The following is a 15,728-nucleotide window of genomic DNA, read 5'->3' as shown; positions in this document are numbered from 1 at the left end:
GTTAAAATTGGTTAAAGGAATCAAATCCATACAGTAATTGCAAAGTTCTTGGTTCAGGCTTGTAGCAGTGATGGAGTAAACTGCTGATTTGATAAGTCTCTGGTTGCTTCCAAATCATTGGAAGGACTTCAGTCCCTTGGTTAGAATGCTCCCATTAGTATAAGTCCAGAGGTCTGAGCAGGAAAGAGGCAAATTGGAGGTGTTTCTAGGGTCTTTTATAGCTTCTGCCACGTGGAGAGAATCCATTGTTCCAAACAAAGCTCTCTGGAAAATTACAGGTAGCAAGATGGTGTTTGGAGTCACATGGGGAAGGCACATGTGATGCCTGATTCCGGTTAGTCATAGCAGGAAATTCCATTAAATGTAGATGGGCATCTCCCATGGTCTATTGTCAGTTAAATGTTCTTTTGATGGGCCACTCAATTTGAATAGTCCCTCCAAGATGTGCTGGCTAACTACCATTACCCTAGGAGCAAACATTTGAAATACAGATATAGAGCCAATACTCATAACTTCAAATACAAAAATGATACACGCACACAAATAGCATAATCATATTCAGCATATCATAACCTTTCCATAGGCATCTTACATGCCACATTTTGTACAAGATTTGTTGCAATTATATAACAGTGGTTATATATTTATATTTATATATACCAATTGTTGCAATTATATACCACTGGAAAAGTGGTGCCAAGCTGCCCTTATGCAACCCAGCTTATGCACGTAAGCTGTCAGCTTCATCATGCTGAAGACTTGAAGTTCTCTGATTAATTACAACACAGGAATAGTACTGGTAACAGTAAAACTACCTCCTCCCTGCTAGTGTGCTTCAGACCTGTTCATGAAGTGAACACTTCTAGAAGTGAGAAGGTTAATTTCCATGCCCATTGAATAGCAGGCCTCTGTCCAAAGACAGAACAAGGTTATCAATTAAATGTTGTGGGTTCTGTGATATAGAAACCTCTTCACTGGGCCAAATTAGTAATTCATTGTATGTAGGTCACGAGACAGCAATCAAGAGGGAACAACTTTTAGCTAGTACCAGCCAGGGCTAGAATTTACCTACTGAGCACTTGTAGTAATAAATGGTTTTATAGCACATTTCTTATTTCCAGTCCTCCCCATTCCCTAAACCCAAACCACCACCAACAAAAATAGTGAAATATTTTCCAGAAGAAAACAGCTAGGTTACTGCATCCTTAGTAATTGTTACTAATTATTACCAAATTATATGGATATTAACTTTTGGAATTTAATCTTTTTTTAAAAAAAGTTGCGCACATACTTAGGTAACATTATATAGGCAGGACTAAAAATCACATAATCTGATTATTTATTTGAAACAAGATCTGTTTATATGTATTTTTTAGTAATGCCTATCTTAAATTTTTTTATTCTCTTTTCAGCTAATGAATTTGTTTTGCATACTGCCAGATTTATTACAAGAATTTATCCCAAAGGGACTAGAGCGACCTCTTCTAATTATAATCCTCAAGAATTCTGGAATGTAGGATGCCAGATGGGTAGGTGCTATCATCCAGTGTGTGCTATTTTAGTGTCCCGCACAGACTCTTTAGATATAAGCTTTTGAAAACTGTTTGCTAAATTATTGCATTTCACATAATATTTAGGTAGATATTTTCTCCATAATCCTAAGTATTACTACACGAGTTTTCCTGCTCTCACTATTATGTTAAAGTCAATATACAATGGTGGCCTCATCTCCCATTATTAAGGACTTAGGACATATATTGGTCTGACTACTGGCTATTACCTCACTCCAAACATCCCATAATTATTGCAGTTGTAATATAGCAATAGATCTTTAACTTACCTTTTAGACTGCTATGCCATTTTTTATGACTGTTAGTGGATACTAAAAACAATACAGTCTGTACTCCTCCTCTCATCAGACCAGAAATTCAATGTTTATAGTACTCTCTGCCCCAGTTCCTAAAGTTAAAGAATCACTTACAAATAAATAAATCCTATACAAAACTGCAGCAAAAACTTGGATATAAACAGAATTTAGAAGTTAATTAGAAAACTTTAAATGCTATACCTCCTTTCTGGTCAAGTGTCTTTATTATTTTAAATTTGGGATATAGCTTAGTTATTACTCTAAGATTTACTCCCTGCATTCTGGGGCTAATATTATGTTAACTATGTTACCTTAGCCCTTGAAAAAGAGTGAGTGTACTGTACAATAAACACAGTACTCATAACCAGGATAATTTTCAATATTAATTAAAAAAATAGAATGAATTATATCACTACACATTTTATGTTCATTAAACCTCACAACTTCCGTGTCAGTTTGTCCGCTGTGACCAAACTATGTTTGGTGCAGCTGAGAGAGGAGAAAAGTGGAAAGGTAAAGTTAGCCATTTTGCCAACTTCCTAATCTTGAGACTTGCTGAGGTCTGTCCTTATTCTCAGCGTAACTGATAAGAGTCTCAAAACTGTTCTAATTACACTCTGCTGCCAAACTCCTCAAGGGCAGCCGAGAATTGCTGGAATGCAGATGTACTTCAGCCATTCCTGCCTTCTCCTGAGAATGGCCTTTAACCCAGGCCCTGGAAGAGATAGCTAAATAAATAATGAAGTAGTCACCAGAGCAAGAGGTCCGTACCCAGGATTTCCTACCTCATGGTGGGTGCCCTAACCACCAGGTTAAAGAATCATTCATTAGGTTCCCAACCTTTTCTCTGCCACCGCACACCTTGAGCTCCAGGGACTCCTTCCGCCTCACCCCCCAGCTGGCGGCTGAAGGAGGGAAGGGGAGGAGCAGAGCTGTTGCTGGGGGGGGAGGGGGAGGAGAGAGAGATTGAGCTCTGATTGGTTGCTCCACCCCTGGAGGAGGTGGGGTAGTGAGGCAGATGGCCAATTAAAAGACAGCTTTCTCCCCTTGTTCTCACATGTACTTTTCCAAAAAATTCTGAAGCTAACCTATTCAGGCCTGACAGCACACCGACTGGGAAACACTGATTTATACAAAGTAGAACAGCTTCAACAGAACTGACTGAGGGAGCCCCAGTCACAATATCCCAAAACTCTGTCCCCCTCAGGCAGTGGGGAGAAATGAACCCAGGTCTCCCATATCCCAGACGAATGCACTAGCCTAGAAATTAAAAGGGGGGAACCTCCTCTTCCTCCTGCTGTTTTGTATGGAGTTAGGCAGGTGCCTAATTCATTCTTGCAAGAACTGGCTTTTTCACCTAAACTGCCTGACTTCAGGAGATGGGTTCTGGCTGTGGATCACAAAGAAAGGCAGGTGACTCCCCAGTGCCCAGGCTTAAGCATTTAACTCCTTAGATGGCAGGCCTTTGGGCCACACCCCTCTTGTTGGCATCTGCCATTGGCTAGCATAGTCAGCTTCCCACCTAATGTGCTGGATCACATTCTAAGATGCCTGTATCCCTCTCCAGTCATTGGATAGGGAGCTTAGGCACTTAATGCAGGATTTGTGCATCACACTGTTGTTTCACTGATTTTCTAGGTGCATAAAAATTAGGCATTGTGACACTCTGTTGTGATGCCTAAGTAACTTTGTGGATCTGGGCCATCAGGTGTATTTCCAACTGTTTTGTAGTGCAAACTGTTTTGTGGAGTGAGGTTGAGGATCTTCTCATCTATGTCTAACTTGCTTATTTTCAGAATAAAGTTGTTTTTGTCCTCAACATGAACATTTTGATAATTTTAACATTTTCTCCTCCACTCAAATTAGTTTCTAATTTGAAATAGTTACAGGTAAACATGACTTTTCCCCTTACTATGCTTTGAAGGGACTTTCAGTTGTTAAAATTTTTCCCTTTTTTTCATGGTTTTGTTAACTCTAATTTCTCTATTTTTTCTCTTTTCTGTGTGTTTAAAAAAACACGCAGTAATAAAATTATTTTCTAAATCACTGTTATTTTCTTCAACATTTTATAAAAGTGGGAAATTGAGTAAGCCTTTTCACAGATATTTTTTCTTATTCTAACTCTGCACTGCTTGCTTTTCCTATGTGCTGAGTTCCTTTTGCTGTCTCTAAACTCAATTTTCAAAGTGCACACAATTTAAAGAGGCAGTCACCTTCTCAGAACCAATTTTTAATTTATCTTTTAAACTTCTAATAGTTTGTATTTTCCCCACTTACTTTCTCAGTGTATTATAAATACAGAACTTAAACAGGAGCATTATGAACAAAGCTTAAGTTGTGATAGATCCCTATTCCTGGTGCTGGGTCCCTGAATGCAACCAAGACAGGAATGTCTCAAGCTTAAATTTTTGGTTCTGCAGTGTGCCCCTCTTGAGACATGCATACTATTAATTCCAAAAGCTTGGAGTGATCTAGAAAGTACTGGCTGTTGGAATTGCTTATATTCCTACATGCAGCTCTGCCTGGTTGGCAATAAAAGGACTCACAACCCCAAAAATCTCTTAGTACCATTTTTGTTGCCACAGATTGTGAGGCTTGGAAACATTTGCCACTCTTCCCCATTGCTGTCTTGGCTGTTTGTTTATGTTTTATATACGTTATTTTAGTTAGATTTGATGGTAATAGTAAATGTAACAATTGACACATACGTCTATATTTAACGTTAGTCTACTTGGTTTTGGTCCATGCCATCATATAGGCCTGTTTATGATATTGATTTTGTCCTCAGATGAATTGCTGCTGAAGGTGCATTGGCGGTGTTACCAGTCCCATCTCATGGTTGTTTGGTCAGGTTCCATCTCAGTGGTTGGTGCTCATTGGATTCTTGCCACTCTGTTGAGGGTTGATATACCCGAGACTGTAACTGATTGATACACTTTTTGTATAATCTGAATATTCATTACCATTACAGACCAGCTAGTTTATTTCTTAAATAGCTGGTTGAAGGGCATTTGGCAAAAAGGTGCTCAGTTTTGCACTGGGTTCATCTCTCAGGTTCATCATACCTGGCATTCATTGATTTAATTTGCTTTTCATTGAGAAGACAATTATATCTCAATCAGCACTTTCTGTGGGATAGAGCCATGTGTTGGATCTGAACCTCACTCAGCTCTAAAATCTTTCAACCTTTCTAACTAGACCAGGGGTCGGCAACCTATGGCGCACGCGAGCCAATTTTTAATGGCACGCGGCTGCCTGATGGGACTCCGCGTGCCATTAAAAATCCTGCCCAGCACGGCAAGCTGTGGGGTCCGCAGTCCCGAGCTGGAGCACTCGGGTGAGCACAGCAAGTCGCCGGCCTCTCTCCCACCTTCTCCCCTCCCCTGGAGCCCTGCCACCATGCGTGCAGAGCTCTGGGATCCGGGGCTGCTTGCTCCCGCGGGGCAGCGTTTGGCTCCGCGGAAGGGAAAGACACTATCCTGCTCACCTAGAGCCCTGCTGCTGCGGCGCGAGTGCTTGAGGGATGTGCTGTGCGCTCCATGGGTAGTGTATCTGGCTCTGCTTGGAACCTCAAGGTAAGTAGTTGGGGGGGTGGATAAGGAGGGGCAAGTCAGGGAGCAGGGAGCAGGGTGGTTGATGGGGGGTGAGAGCCGGTGTGTGGCGCTCGCAGGGGTCTCCGAGAGGGAAGTCAGGGAGCGGGTGGGCAGATGAGGCCATGGGAGTAGTGGGCTCTGTTAGGGGACAGGGTGTGGGATAGAGGTCAGGGCACAGGGACCAGGTAGCAGAGGAGGTCCTGGGGGGCATTCAGGGTGGGGTCTCTCGAGGGAGTGGGTCAGGGGCAAGGACCGGGGGGTTGGATGAGTCGGAAGTTCGGGTGGGGGGCGGTCAAGTGGCAGGGTGTGGAGAGGGTTGCGGCAGCAGGGAGAGGATGTATGGGTCCTGGAGTTCTGGGGTCCTGTCAGGGGTGGGGAGTGGTTGGATGGGGCATGGAGTCCCAGGGGTCTGCTGGGGTGGGGTGTGGATAAGGGGGGCAGTCAGGCGAACGGTAGGGTAGGGTCCTAGGGGGCAGTCAGGGACAAGGAGCAGGGAGGCTTAGATAGGAAATGGGGTCCTGGGGAGTTAGGGGCAGGGATCCCAGGAGGGGGTAGTCACAGGACAAGGAGAGATGGGGTTGGAGGTTCTGAGGGGCAGTCACCCAGCTCTGCCTGACCCGCACTCCCACCCCCCCACAACCCAAGCCACTGCCCTTGGCCCTTGGCCTGTACTCCTCATACACACCCAGACCTCTGCTTGATTTTCTTCCCCCCCCACGACCCGAGCTCTGACTCGGCACCCAACAACTATACCCAGTCCCCCCTCTGCGACACTTGCAACCCCACATCCCTCACAACCAATGCACCCCCCACATCCACATCCCCACCCTCACCCTGAGCACCAAATGGGAGCTCCTGCACTGCCCCCCACATTCCCACCTGCACCCCTCGCATCATATGGGAGCTGCCCAGGTAAGTGCCCCACACCCAAACCTCCTGCCCCAACCGTGAGCCCACTCCCTCATGCTATCTCCTGGCCAGACTCTTCATCCCCAGCCCTGTGCTCAGTGTGCTCCCACCCTCAGCTCAGTGCAGAGAGAGGAAGAGAATGGGCCAGAACCAGGGAGAAGGCAGGTACCCAGTGTATGTGGGCAGGGCCGGGACCCCAGACTGGCAGCGAGCTGAGTGGATCCAGCAATCAGGATCCTGTCTGGCAGGAGCTGGTGGATGGAACCCCTGAGCGGCAGTGGGCTGAATCACTCAGCCCACAGCCGGTCTGGGGTCCCAGAAGCCGGCCCCGCACAGCTCGCTGCTGGTCTGGGGTTCTGGCTGCTGGACCCTTGCCAGCTGGGGTCCCAGCTGCAGGCCCTGCTCAGCCCACTGCCGGCCTAGGTGAACAGAACCCCAGACCAGCAGTGGGCTGAGCGGGGTGGTGGTGTAAGATCAACCTTTTAATTTAATTTTAAATGAAGCTCCTTACACATTTTGAAAAGCTTGTTTATTTTACAATGCAACACTAGTTTAGTTATATAATATATAGACTTATAGAGAGAGACCTTCTAAAAATATGAAACTGTATTACCAGCACTCAAAACCTTAAATTAGAGTGAATAAATGAAGACTCGGCACATCACTTCTGAAAGGTTGCCGACCCCTGAACTAGACTCTTTGTTCTGGAGATTTTTATTTCTGGGTCATTCCTCTAAAGGCTTGGATCCCAAAGGCTGTTACCTTATATATGGAGGCTTTGGGCTCTATAGCAGGGTCCCTTGGATAGCACTCAGTCAGTTGCGGGGTAGTGACAGGGGAGCCCAGGCCTGGCTACTCCACTGGGCTCTGACTCAGGGCCCAGGGAGAATCAGCAGCATTGACCCCAGGGTTGGAGGTGAACCCTCTGAGTTACCTTCCCTGGGTCGCTTCCTAGCAATGCTCCCTCTGTTTCTGATCCCAGATAAGAAAAAATAAAAAGGAAAGCAAACTGCCCGCACCAACTGGGCTCAGCATACAGTCCTGGTATTTCAGGGAGGTGTCTCTAGCCCCTTTTGGCAGCCGCCTGCAGGGTAGGTCTGTGCGACTCTCAGCCTTGTGAGCTGGGTTGCTCCTTTTTCAACCCTGTCTCCAGTTGGAGCATGCTCTGCAGTGTTGGAGGAGTGGGGCTAGCTGGGCACAGTATTGTCCTTTAACTCTTTCTGTCCCAGTGTGGGGTCTGTATACAAAATCAAAGGCTCCTTGATAGAAGTATTAAAAATAAAAGGAAGAAGAGGCTTAGTCCTCTTTGTCCTATCACTTGAATCTGCCTTTGAAGAAGCATTGTTAAGTGCAGTAAATATGGGAACAGGTTGGTTGTTTTTGTATATGTGGGTTCCAAGCCTTTAAGACCAGATACTGATTTAATTAGGTTGATTTCACCAAACATGACTGAATTCCAAGACTCAATTATCAAAGCTCCATTCAGTAGATTTTCCCCAACTATCCCTTTTTCTTCCTTGGTTTTACCAGCACTATGGCCTGAGTTTCATCCTGGGAACTCCTATGTACAAGAGGCCTTTGACAGAACTTCCTCTTCAAGTGCAGTGTAGGGCTGCCAGGTGCCCTTTTTTTGACTGGAAAGTCAGGTCGAAAAGAGGAACTGTTAGTGTCCGGTCAGATGTACTGACCGGATACCAAAAGTCCGGTTCCCGTGGGGCACAGGGAAGTTCAAAAAAGTCTGGTTACCGTGGGGCACAGGGAAGTTCAGGATCATTAACCTGTGTCAGCTCCTGCTCATCCAGGGCTGCTGTCTATCTGCAGGCAGATTCCTTGTCAGGCTGCAGCAGCACTCATCCCAGCCCCAGAGCAGAGGGAGTCCAGCTGGAATGGAAAGTAGGGCATGGAGATGATCCAGTGAGCAACACGGGTGGGACCTCGGGGATCCGGTTACCAGCCATTAAAAAGGTGGAAACCCTAGTGCAGTTATAACACTGACAGACCCCGGTCATCGATGGGTGAGATTGAACCTGGGACCTCTGGATCTTAGTGCATGAGCCTCTACTGCATGAATTAAAAGCCATATAGCCAGGGCCATCCTTAGAATTTAATGGGGCCTTGTGCAGCATTATTAAACTGGTGCCCCTATGCCCAACGGCAGCCCGGGCCCACATTTGTATTTTAGATAAGGGTGGTCTTTTGAAGGATTTATTTTAAAACTATATGTCTGAATATCCAAGCATTTAAGGCTAAAGATGAATACTCAGACTGTGCATCTAAAAATCTATACATGGATATTTTTAGAGATATGATTTTATAATCTTCAGCAACATACTAATGAAATATTTTTAAAGCAAATTTGAAACTAAGGTCCTGTAGAATAACATGTTCTGAGTAAATATTACGGTAATGCACAACTGTTTTTGTCAGTAAATTCAGAAACTGACAGTATATACCTGGGGGTTGGCAAATACCTGTTAAATGGCTTCATTACCACTTGAATGGCTCTTTAACAGTTTCAGTGTTGTGCTAATAGGTTTGGCAGGCTGGAAAGCTTGTTCATTTTAAGTACTAGATTCCCTCCTGAGGAAGACTCACCAGGCTGCAGCAGCCAGCTGTGGTGGAAGTATGCAGGAAGGGTCAGAACAGGGATAGGAAGAGTGGACACTAAGACCCCGGGAGGCCCCAAATTTTCAGGTGCCCTGTGCAGCCTTGTGTGCTGCATATGCTTAAGGACAGCCCTGCATATGGCCCTTAGCTAAGGCTATAGAGCAGACTCATTAATCTCTCTCTCTAAGTCAGTGGTGGGCAACCTGTGGCCCGTGGGCTGCACACGACTCGTCAGGGTAATCAGCTGGCAGATTGGGAGATAATTTGTTTACATTGACCATCCACAGGCATGTCCGACTGTAGCTCCCAGTGGCCACAGTCCACCGTTCCTGGCCAATGGGAGCTGCGGGAAGTGGCAGCCAGCACATCCCTGAGGCCTGCACCAGGAACAATGAACTACAGCCACTGGGAGCTGCAGGCAGCCGTGCCTGCGCATGGTCAGTGTAAACAAACTGTAGTCTTTCTTCTTGCTTCACCATGTTTGACTAATATAAAAGATGGATGTCGCTCAGTCTGACTCTGAAGAAGACAGCAAAGATCTCAATAAACCTGTAGAACTCTTATGAAACAAATCACACCTCTTTTACTTCTTCTGATGCCAGCCCTCACAATGGCTTCAGTTTAACCTCTTTTGACATTGGCATCAGTAATCCTTGTATCCCTTCTTTTTTTCAGTGAAGACTTGTTCCGAGCTCTCAGTCTGAAGCATTCATGTTCTATTCATTTTTATTAGACCTCCCTACATAAAGTTCTGAACATTTGTATGGGAAACAACTGCTCTGACTACACATGCCCCCTTTTTCTCTCTCTACGATTCTTTGGGCGTTTATGCTTAGTACTAGTAACTGAATATTTCAGAGAATACATTCATCTCTTTCCTTATCTAATGATTGATTCATCAGAGCAAACTCAACTCAGTAATCATTCCTTTCAGGTTAGTTTGGTCTCTATTTCAGATTTTGGGGTTGAGGATGTATGTTCTGGGTTTCAATCTAAACCAGTAAGGGGTTATGTCGCTGCTTGCCCTGTAATCCTGGGTGCCTTAAATGCTCTGATGCTGTGACTCACATCCTGTACACCAGCAGACAAACATGCAGGTCACACCCTGAGTGTCTGTATGCTGTACATTCCTGCATCAGCATCTCTGACTCCCAGGAGCCTGCCTACAGCACAACTGCCCCACCCTGGCTTCCACCAGCCTTGGTGACTACTTAGTACACTCTCAGTCCTGAATTTACCCAAAATTAGTCCATTCCTGTCCTTTAAAGAGACAAAAGCTTCTTAATTTAACGAGGATAAATACACTCTTCCCTTCAAACACCACATTAAGTTCATTGATTGTAAAAATAAAACAAGTTTATTAACAAAAGGACATAGATTAAGCAATACCAAGTAGAAGGAATAAAGTGTAGAAAGGGTTATAAACAAACAAAAGTAAAAATACAGTTTCTAATGGCTAAGATCTAACTTAACAAGCTACAGTCTTTCTTCAAGGTCCTTATCAATCTTCCATTCCCAGAGACTGCAATCCCCTTGGTTGAAGGACACATCTTTCTTGAGCTCTGTCCCTTTGCACCTGTCTAGTGATGGATGCAAATATGACATCTCCTTTCCCATTATATCTTCCAAGATTTACTATTTTGTCCCCAGACAAAACATGATGACCTCATGCTGTTCTTCTCTTCCAGTGGACTTCCCAACCCCCTACTCATTTAAACGAACTTTCTATTGTTTTTGGTCACACTTTGCTTAATTTCATTGGAAACAGATAGATAGCTGCCTTCCCACCTGTCTGGAGAAGACTCTGTTTCTCTCTGTGTTTGATCACACACTTTAAATTACAATAGCATTAAGTATCCATATTTCCTCATATACTGTTAATACATACATTTCACAATTATATTAATCACCAGTGTGTCATTGGCTTTCAGAAAAGACCTTACTGGATACACTTTTATAATACAGTAATACTGTGTATATCATCAGTTGATTCAATTACTTTATAGCCCAGATAAAGTTTCTGTCTTCCGCTGGAGTGTAGATGCCATGCCATCTTCTCCTCCAGCTTGATAGCTTTGTTTACCTTATAGGTAAGGTAAGCATTGTCTCTACTTGACAACTAGGCTGGGCAGACAAACAAATACGTATTTCTTTTTCTTGGGAAGACTGGGCTTATGCACTGATTGCCAGACAGTTTAAAAACATAATTCTAGCACCTATCTATAACTTTTTGAACACATATGGTCTATACATCATTCAAGAATATTAATGATTATTGAGTTATTAGTTTTCTAGTGATATCTTACATGGCACGTTTTAGATGCAGATTATGACAACAGTATGTTAGTTTTAGTGAGTATCTATCCCACACCTGACAAGACCTGCTGACGCAGAGTAGTGAACCACAAATGGGCCTCTGTGTCACAGAGGATAAATCTAGAGAAAAAGTCCACCGTAGCCTGCTACCCATTTATTTGAGCAATATTTTACTATTTGCAGCAAGAGCTTTCTGCTCAGAAAACAAGTTGTAGATATTGATTTCAGTGGGCATTGGACCAGGCCCTCAGCCATGGGCAGAGAAATGGACCTGAGAGTAATGATTTATCACAATGAATAACTTAAAAAATCAGCAGTTAACAGAAAGTATTTTCCTTTATCAGCCTTGAGTGATGTTTTATTGGGTGCTTGTACCTATTTCATAAAAAACATTAACCATAGAATGGAGCATTTATTAAAAATACACCTCTACCCTGATACAACGCCATCCAATATAACATGAATTTGGATATAACGCCCCTGGGTGGGCGGGGCTGCGCATTCCGGCGGATCAAATCTAGTTTGCTATAATGCGGTTTCACCTATAACACAGTAAGATTTTTTGGCTCCCGAGGACAGCGTTATATCGAGGTAGAGCTGTACATACCTTAAAAGATCAAAATGTGCTTTGTGAAGATAGACTTTTACAAAGAGGAAAAGCACCTACAGCAACTTTTTGTTGTCAGCTAAAATTAGTATGCCTCCTCTATACAATTAGTGTAGTTGTGGAAAGAACTACTTTTGCGCATCCATATCTTCTTCTTTTTTATTTATGAAATAAAATGGAATGCAAATGTTTATGCACTGGAAGAAGACTCAGTGCAATTATTTAAATAAACAGATATCAATATAAAATATATAATAACAAGCTAAAAGAATGACCAAAACTTACCATTATTTGTGTAATGACAGCATGGCATACCAGGTGCAGAATTTTAGTTTAGAAGAACCAAAAATATGTTTATTGATATACTTAGAAGCACGGATCTAGATCTATATGCTGCCCTGAGAGCATCACAATTTGTGTTATGAAATTTATTTTGAACAGTTTTGTTTCGGCTAACAAGACCCTTAGCAATTCTCACATAGCTGGTCTGTAACTGAGTCTTCTAACATGAAGAAGTACTTTGTATGGGCTATGTGTACATTTATATAAAATGCTGAAATCTAGAATGATCAAAGAACTTGCGATTGAAACAGCGACTTTGATTGTCTTAATAATGTAACCTAAGAATGAAACTCTTCTACAGTTAAAATGGAGCAATCTAAAAAACCAGTTAGTTCCACAGTAAGAAGTATGTTCTCCAGCTGTTCTCAATCTTTAAGAGCCAAAAGACCACTTCATCATCAAATGACTTTGCACAGAAATAATATGGTGTAATGACCTGACATTATAATGCAGTGTTTGTTGTTGTTTCCATTCTTCCTGCTATTGTTTGGAACAAGCTCTTTCCACCCATTCTTGTTGCCTCCTTTATGATGGCTGATAATGAGGTAAGTTCCTCTATTTCCCACCTTTTCCTACCTTCTGGGGAGTGGGAGGGCGAGGTCTTGCATCTATTCCCCTGCTACTTCTTGTTCCTGTGGGAGGTAATTTTCCTTTTCTATCTTCCTTTTTCACCCCCCATTTTATAGCTATTGTTTTCAGTGATGGGAGGCATTTTACTTTCTCCCCATTTCACCCACCAGGAAGGATGAATTCTAGGCTGCCACACTGCCAGTGAGTTTCTTCAGTGCTCTTCATACTATTCAATGTGTATTGTGGGGCATGATCATAGTATCTAATAGTATAGTGTATTTGTCTTCTTCTTATTCCTGTTTTTACAGCGGTTGCACCTAGAACCCCAGTCATGGACCAGGATCCGATTGTAATGGTGTATATACAAATACAGAACAAACAGATGGTTCTTGCCACAAAAAGCTTATAATCTAAATGTATACAAAATTGTAAACACTAAAGAGTACTTATGAAGTTAAATCACTTCAGAGAAGAATAGTACCATATTTCTTAATTAGGGCTACATTTACCATCAGATCCATCCCACGTATCTGTTTTTGTTTGTAAGTTAAGTGAAAGATGGTCTGTATTCAGTTTTTTTGCTTATTTTATGTAGAAATTCCACTCTGTCACAACAAATATATCTTGAAGTACACTATAATATATGCATATATGGGTATCTCCAAAAGAGGGCTTGTTTTGACCACATAAACTTGGAATTACCAAAGTAAAGAGAAGTTCTTCATTTGCTACTTGTAATAATCTGGGAATATTGTCTCCAGATTTCTACCTGGGGTAAAATTAGATCCTTCATAAACTTGTTCAATTGGGCCATTGGAAAGGAAAATTCTGTGAAGTTCTCATTAGTTCCCTTTGATTCGTCATGGTAGGAGATCAAAGTCCTCCCCACCCCCAGCCGTCCCAATTCCATCCTTGTCGAGTCGGCAAGGAATTTGAAGAACCTGTATCTTTGTATTACTTTCAGCATCCCTGTTTCTCTCCCTGTCAGAATCTGGTGGAGCTGTGCTGATAGGACTTCCTTCTCCTGCCAGCCACTGCTGCCAGGATCCTTCCTTTCCCCTCCACATTAAAATGAAAGGAATCCATAGAACAAAGGGGGATCCAATCAGAAGTTATTAAACTTATAAATAGTACACAGGACAAGAGAAATGTATGAAACTATTTTAAAAAACGTAGAATTGTATGAATGCAATGTACTAGTTAATTTGTCACACCAAAAAGGCAAAAGTCCATAAAATGATATTTTCTTGTTTGAGCAAAAAAAGCTTAGGAGTCTTAATCTGCCAGATCTTCTCAGTAGCAAATGATGTCATACTCAGGAATTTTTTAAAACTATGTGAAGTTTTTATTCAGTCTGTAAATAAAATTATAGTTGTAACGATACTAAAGGAAAACAGGTAAGTGTTCTGAGCTGATCATAGTAACAAAAAGTTTAAAGAATAAACATGTCCAGAAATCCAGTAAAACAAGTTAAATGCAAAAAAGAAAGGAAAAAACACCAAACCTTAACCATTCAAAAAGCTACTCTCATTTGCATTTTGGCATAATAGATACACAAGAAATCAGCTTACAAGCAAATATTTCAGTTATTTATGGTCTAGTAATAAAGATTTATCTAAAGTATCCTCATCAGCACATAACTTCAGGTAGATGAGCTTCTTTTTGGTCTAAATGTGTTAATAAGACATTAGTGTCATTGTAGTAAATAAATAAATAAATAAATAGTATTGTTATTCTTTTATAAACTTCATTTTAGCCCAAAACAACACAGAAACTGGAAAGCCTAGTGACAGAAATTCAGAACATAGTTCCCAAAATTTTCTTCTACAATTTTAACTAGTGATATTTTATTTGAAAATTCTATATTACACTCTTTCTCCAACTCTACTCATAATATGAAACTGGTTGAATGGTGATAACAGAGTCAGCTTAACTGTTTGTGTTTGCTGAGATAGATAAAGAAGACAGTGATTTAATTGGGAGAAATTAGAATGATATACACAACATTTTTAGAATAAGCAACGAAAAGTCAAATTAGGTAAGGGAATTTTATAAACAGGAAACTGAGATAATTTCTCCCATTACAAAGATTTTGGATCCTTAATTTTCTTATATTCATAGATTTCAATAAAGTTTTCTATAAACTCAATTAACTAGCATGGGAAAATGTTATCTTTTATTAAACCCCATGCTGGAGATTTAATATTCTAATAAGGCACAAGTGCCAAGTGAATTCTTTCTTCAAAGTTTTTTTACCCTTTCCCTCCAACACTGGAGATTCTTTGTTCCCAATCTGACATCTTTGAGGAAACTGAATCCAACTTTGATTCACATGAATCCAATTTAGATTGCAGCATTTTAATAGCTGTTGTAATTGTTGCTAGTGAAACCTGAAAAGTGCCCTGTTTCAGTATTTTTAGAGGTAAGTCTCAGATTGTGTTATTGAACTGCCTCAAATGCATTAATGGCTAGAAAAGACCTGGGATGGGATTGGAAATAGAGAGAAAAAAATGTGCTTCTCCTTAGCCCAGACATGTGCTTCGCCTTAGTCCAGTCTTCTTGCAGGGAGCTCACTGATAGGGTTCCCCCAACCCCGCCCCCAAGTAATTTTTACTGAATGATCCAACATCAGCATCCTAGAAATCTTGGAGATGACTGAACTCTAATCCATGCTGGTGATGTGGGACAAACATATCTACATTAAAAATACTTTATCCTGGTTTGGTGGGGGGTCCCTTCTTTGTTAGGTTTTTTCACATTTTTAGAACTTTTGGTGAGGCAGGAATTCACCCAGGAATCACTCCAAATACGCTCCTTGTATATTTATTAGCATGTTCAGAACATCTGTGTCATTGAAAAGTGCAGTCAGTGGGAGTAAGACATAAAACCAAGATGCCTAAAAGGAACTCTAATTCCA

At 42.0% G+C, this 15,728-nt stretch overlaps 1 protein-coding gene across 1 annotated transcript in view; it reads left to right on the top strand.

The window, feature by feature from the left end:
* The window catches only part of PLCZ1 (phospholipase C zeta 1), a 134,797-nt gene that overhangs the window by 85,812 nt on the left and 33,257 nt on the right, over positions 1–15,728 (top strand). The window contains exon 9 of the mRNA XM_075061662.1: positions 1,413–1,529. Coding sequence (XP_074917763.1) covers positions 1,413–1,529 — 117 coding nt within the window. The remainder of the gene's footprint in view (positions 1–1,412; positions 1,530–15,728) is intronic.

Source organism: Chelonoidis abingdonii, chromosome 1, assembly GCF_003597395.2.
Source record: "Chelonoidis abingdonii isolate Lonesome George chromosome 1, CheloAbing_2.0, whole genome shotgun sequence".
NCBI classification, from domain to species: domain Eukaryota; kingdom Metazoa; phylum Chordata; order Testudines; family Testudinidae; genus Chelonoidis; species Chelonoidis abingdonii.
Note: the sequence above shows the minus strand (reverse complement) of the source record. Positions and strands in the feature narration are given on the sequence as shown.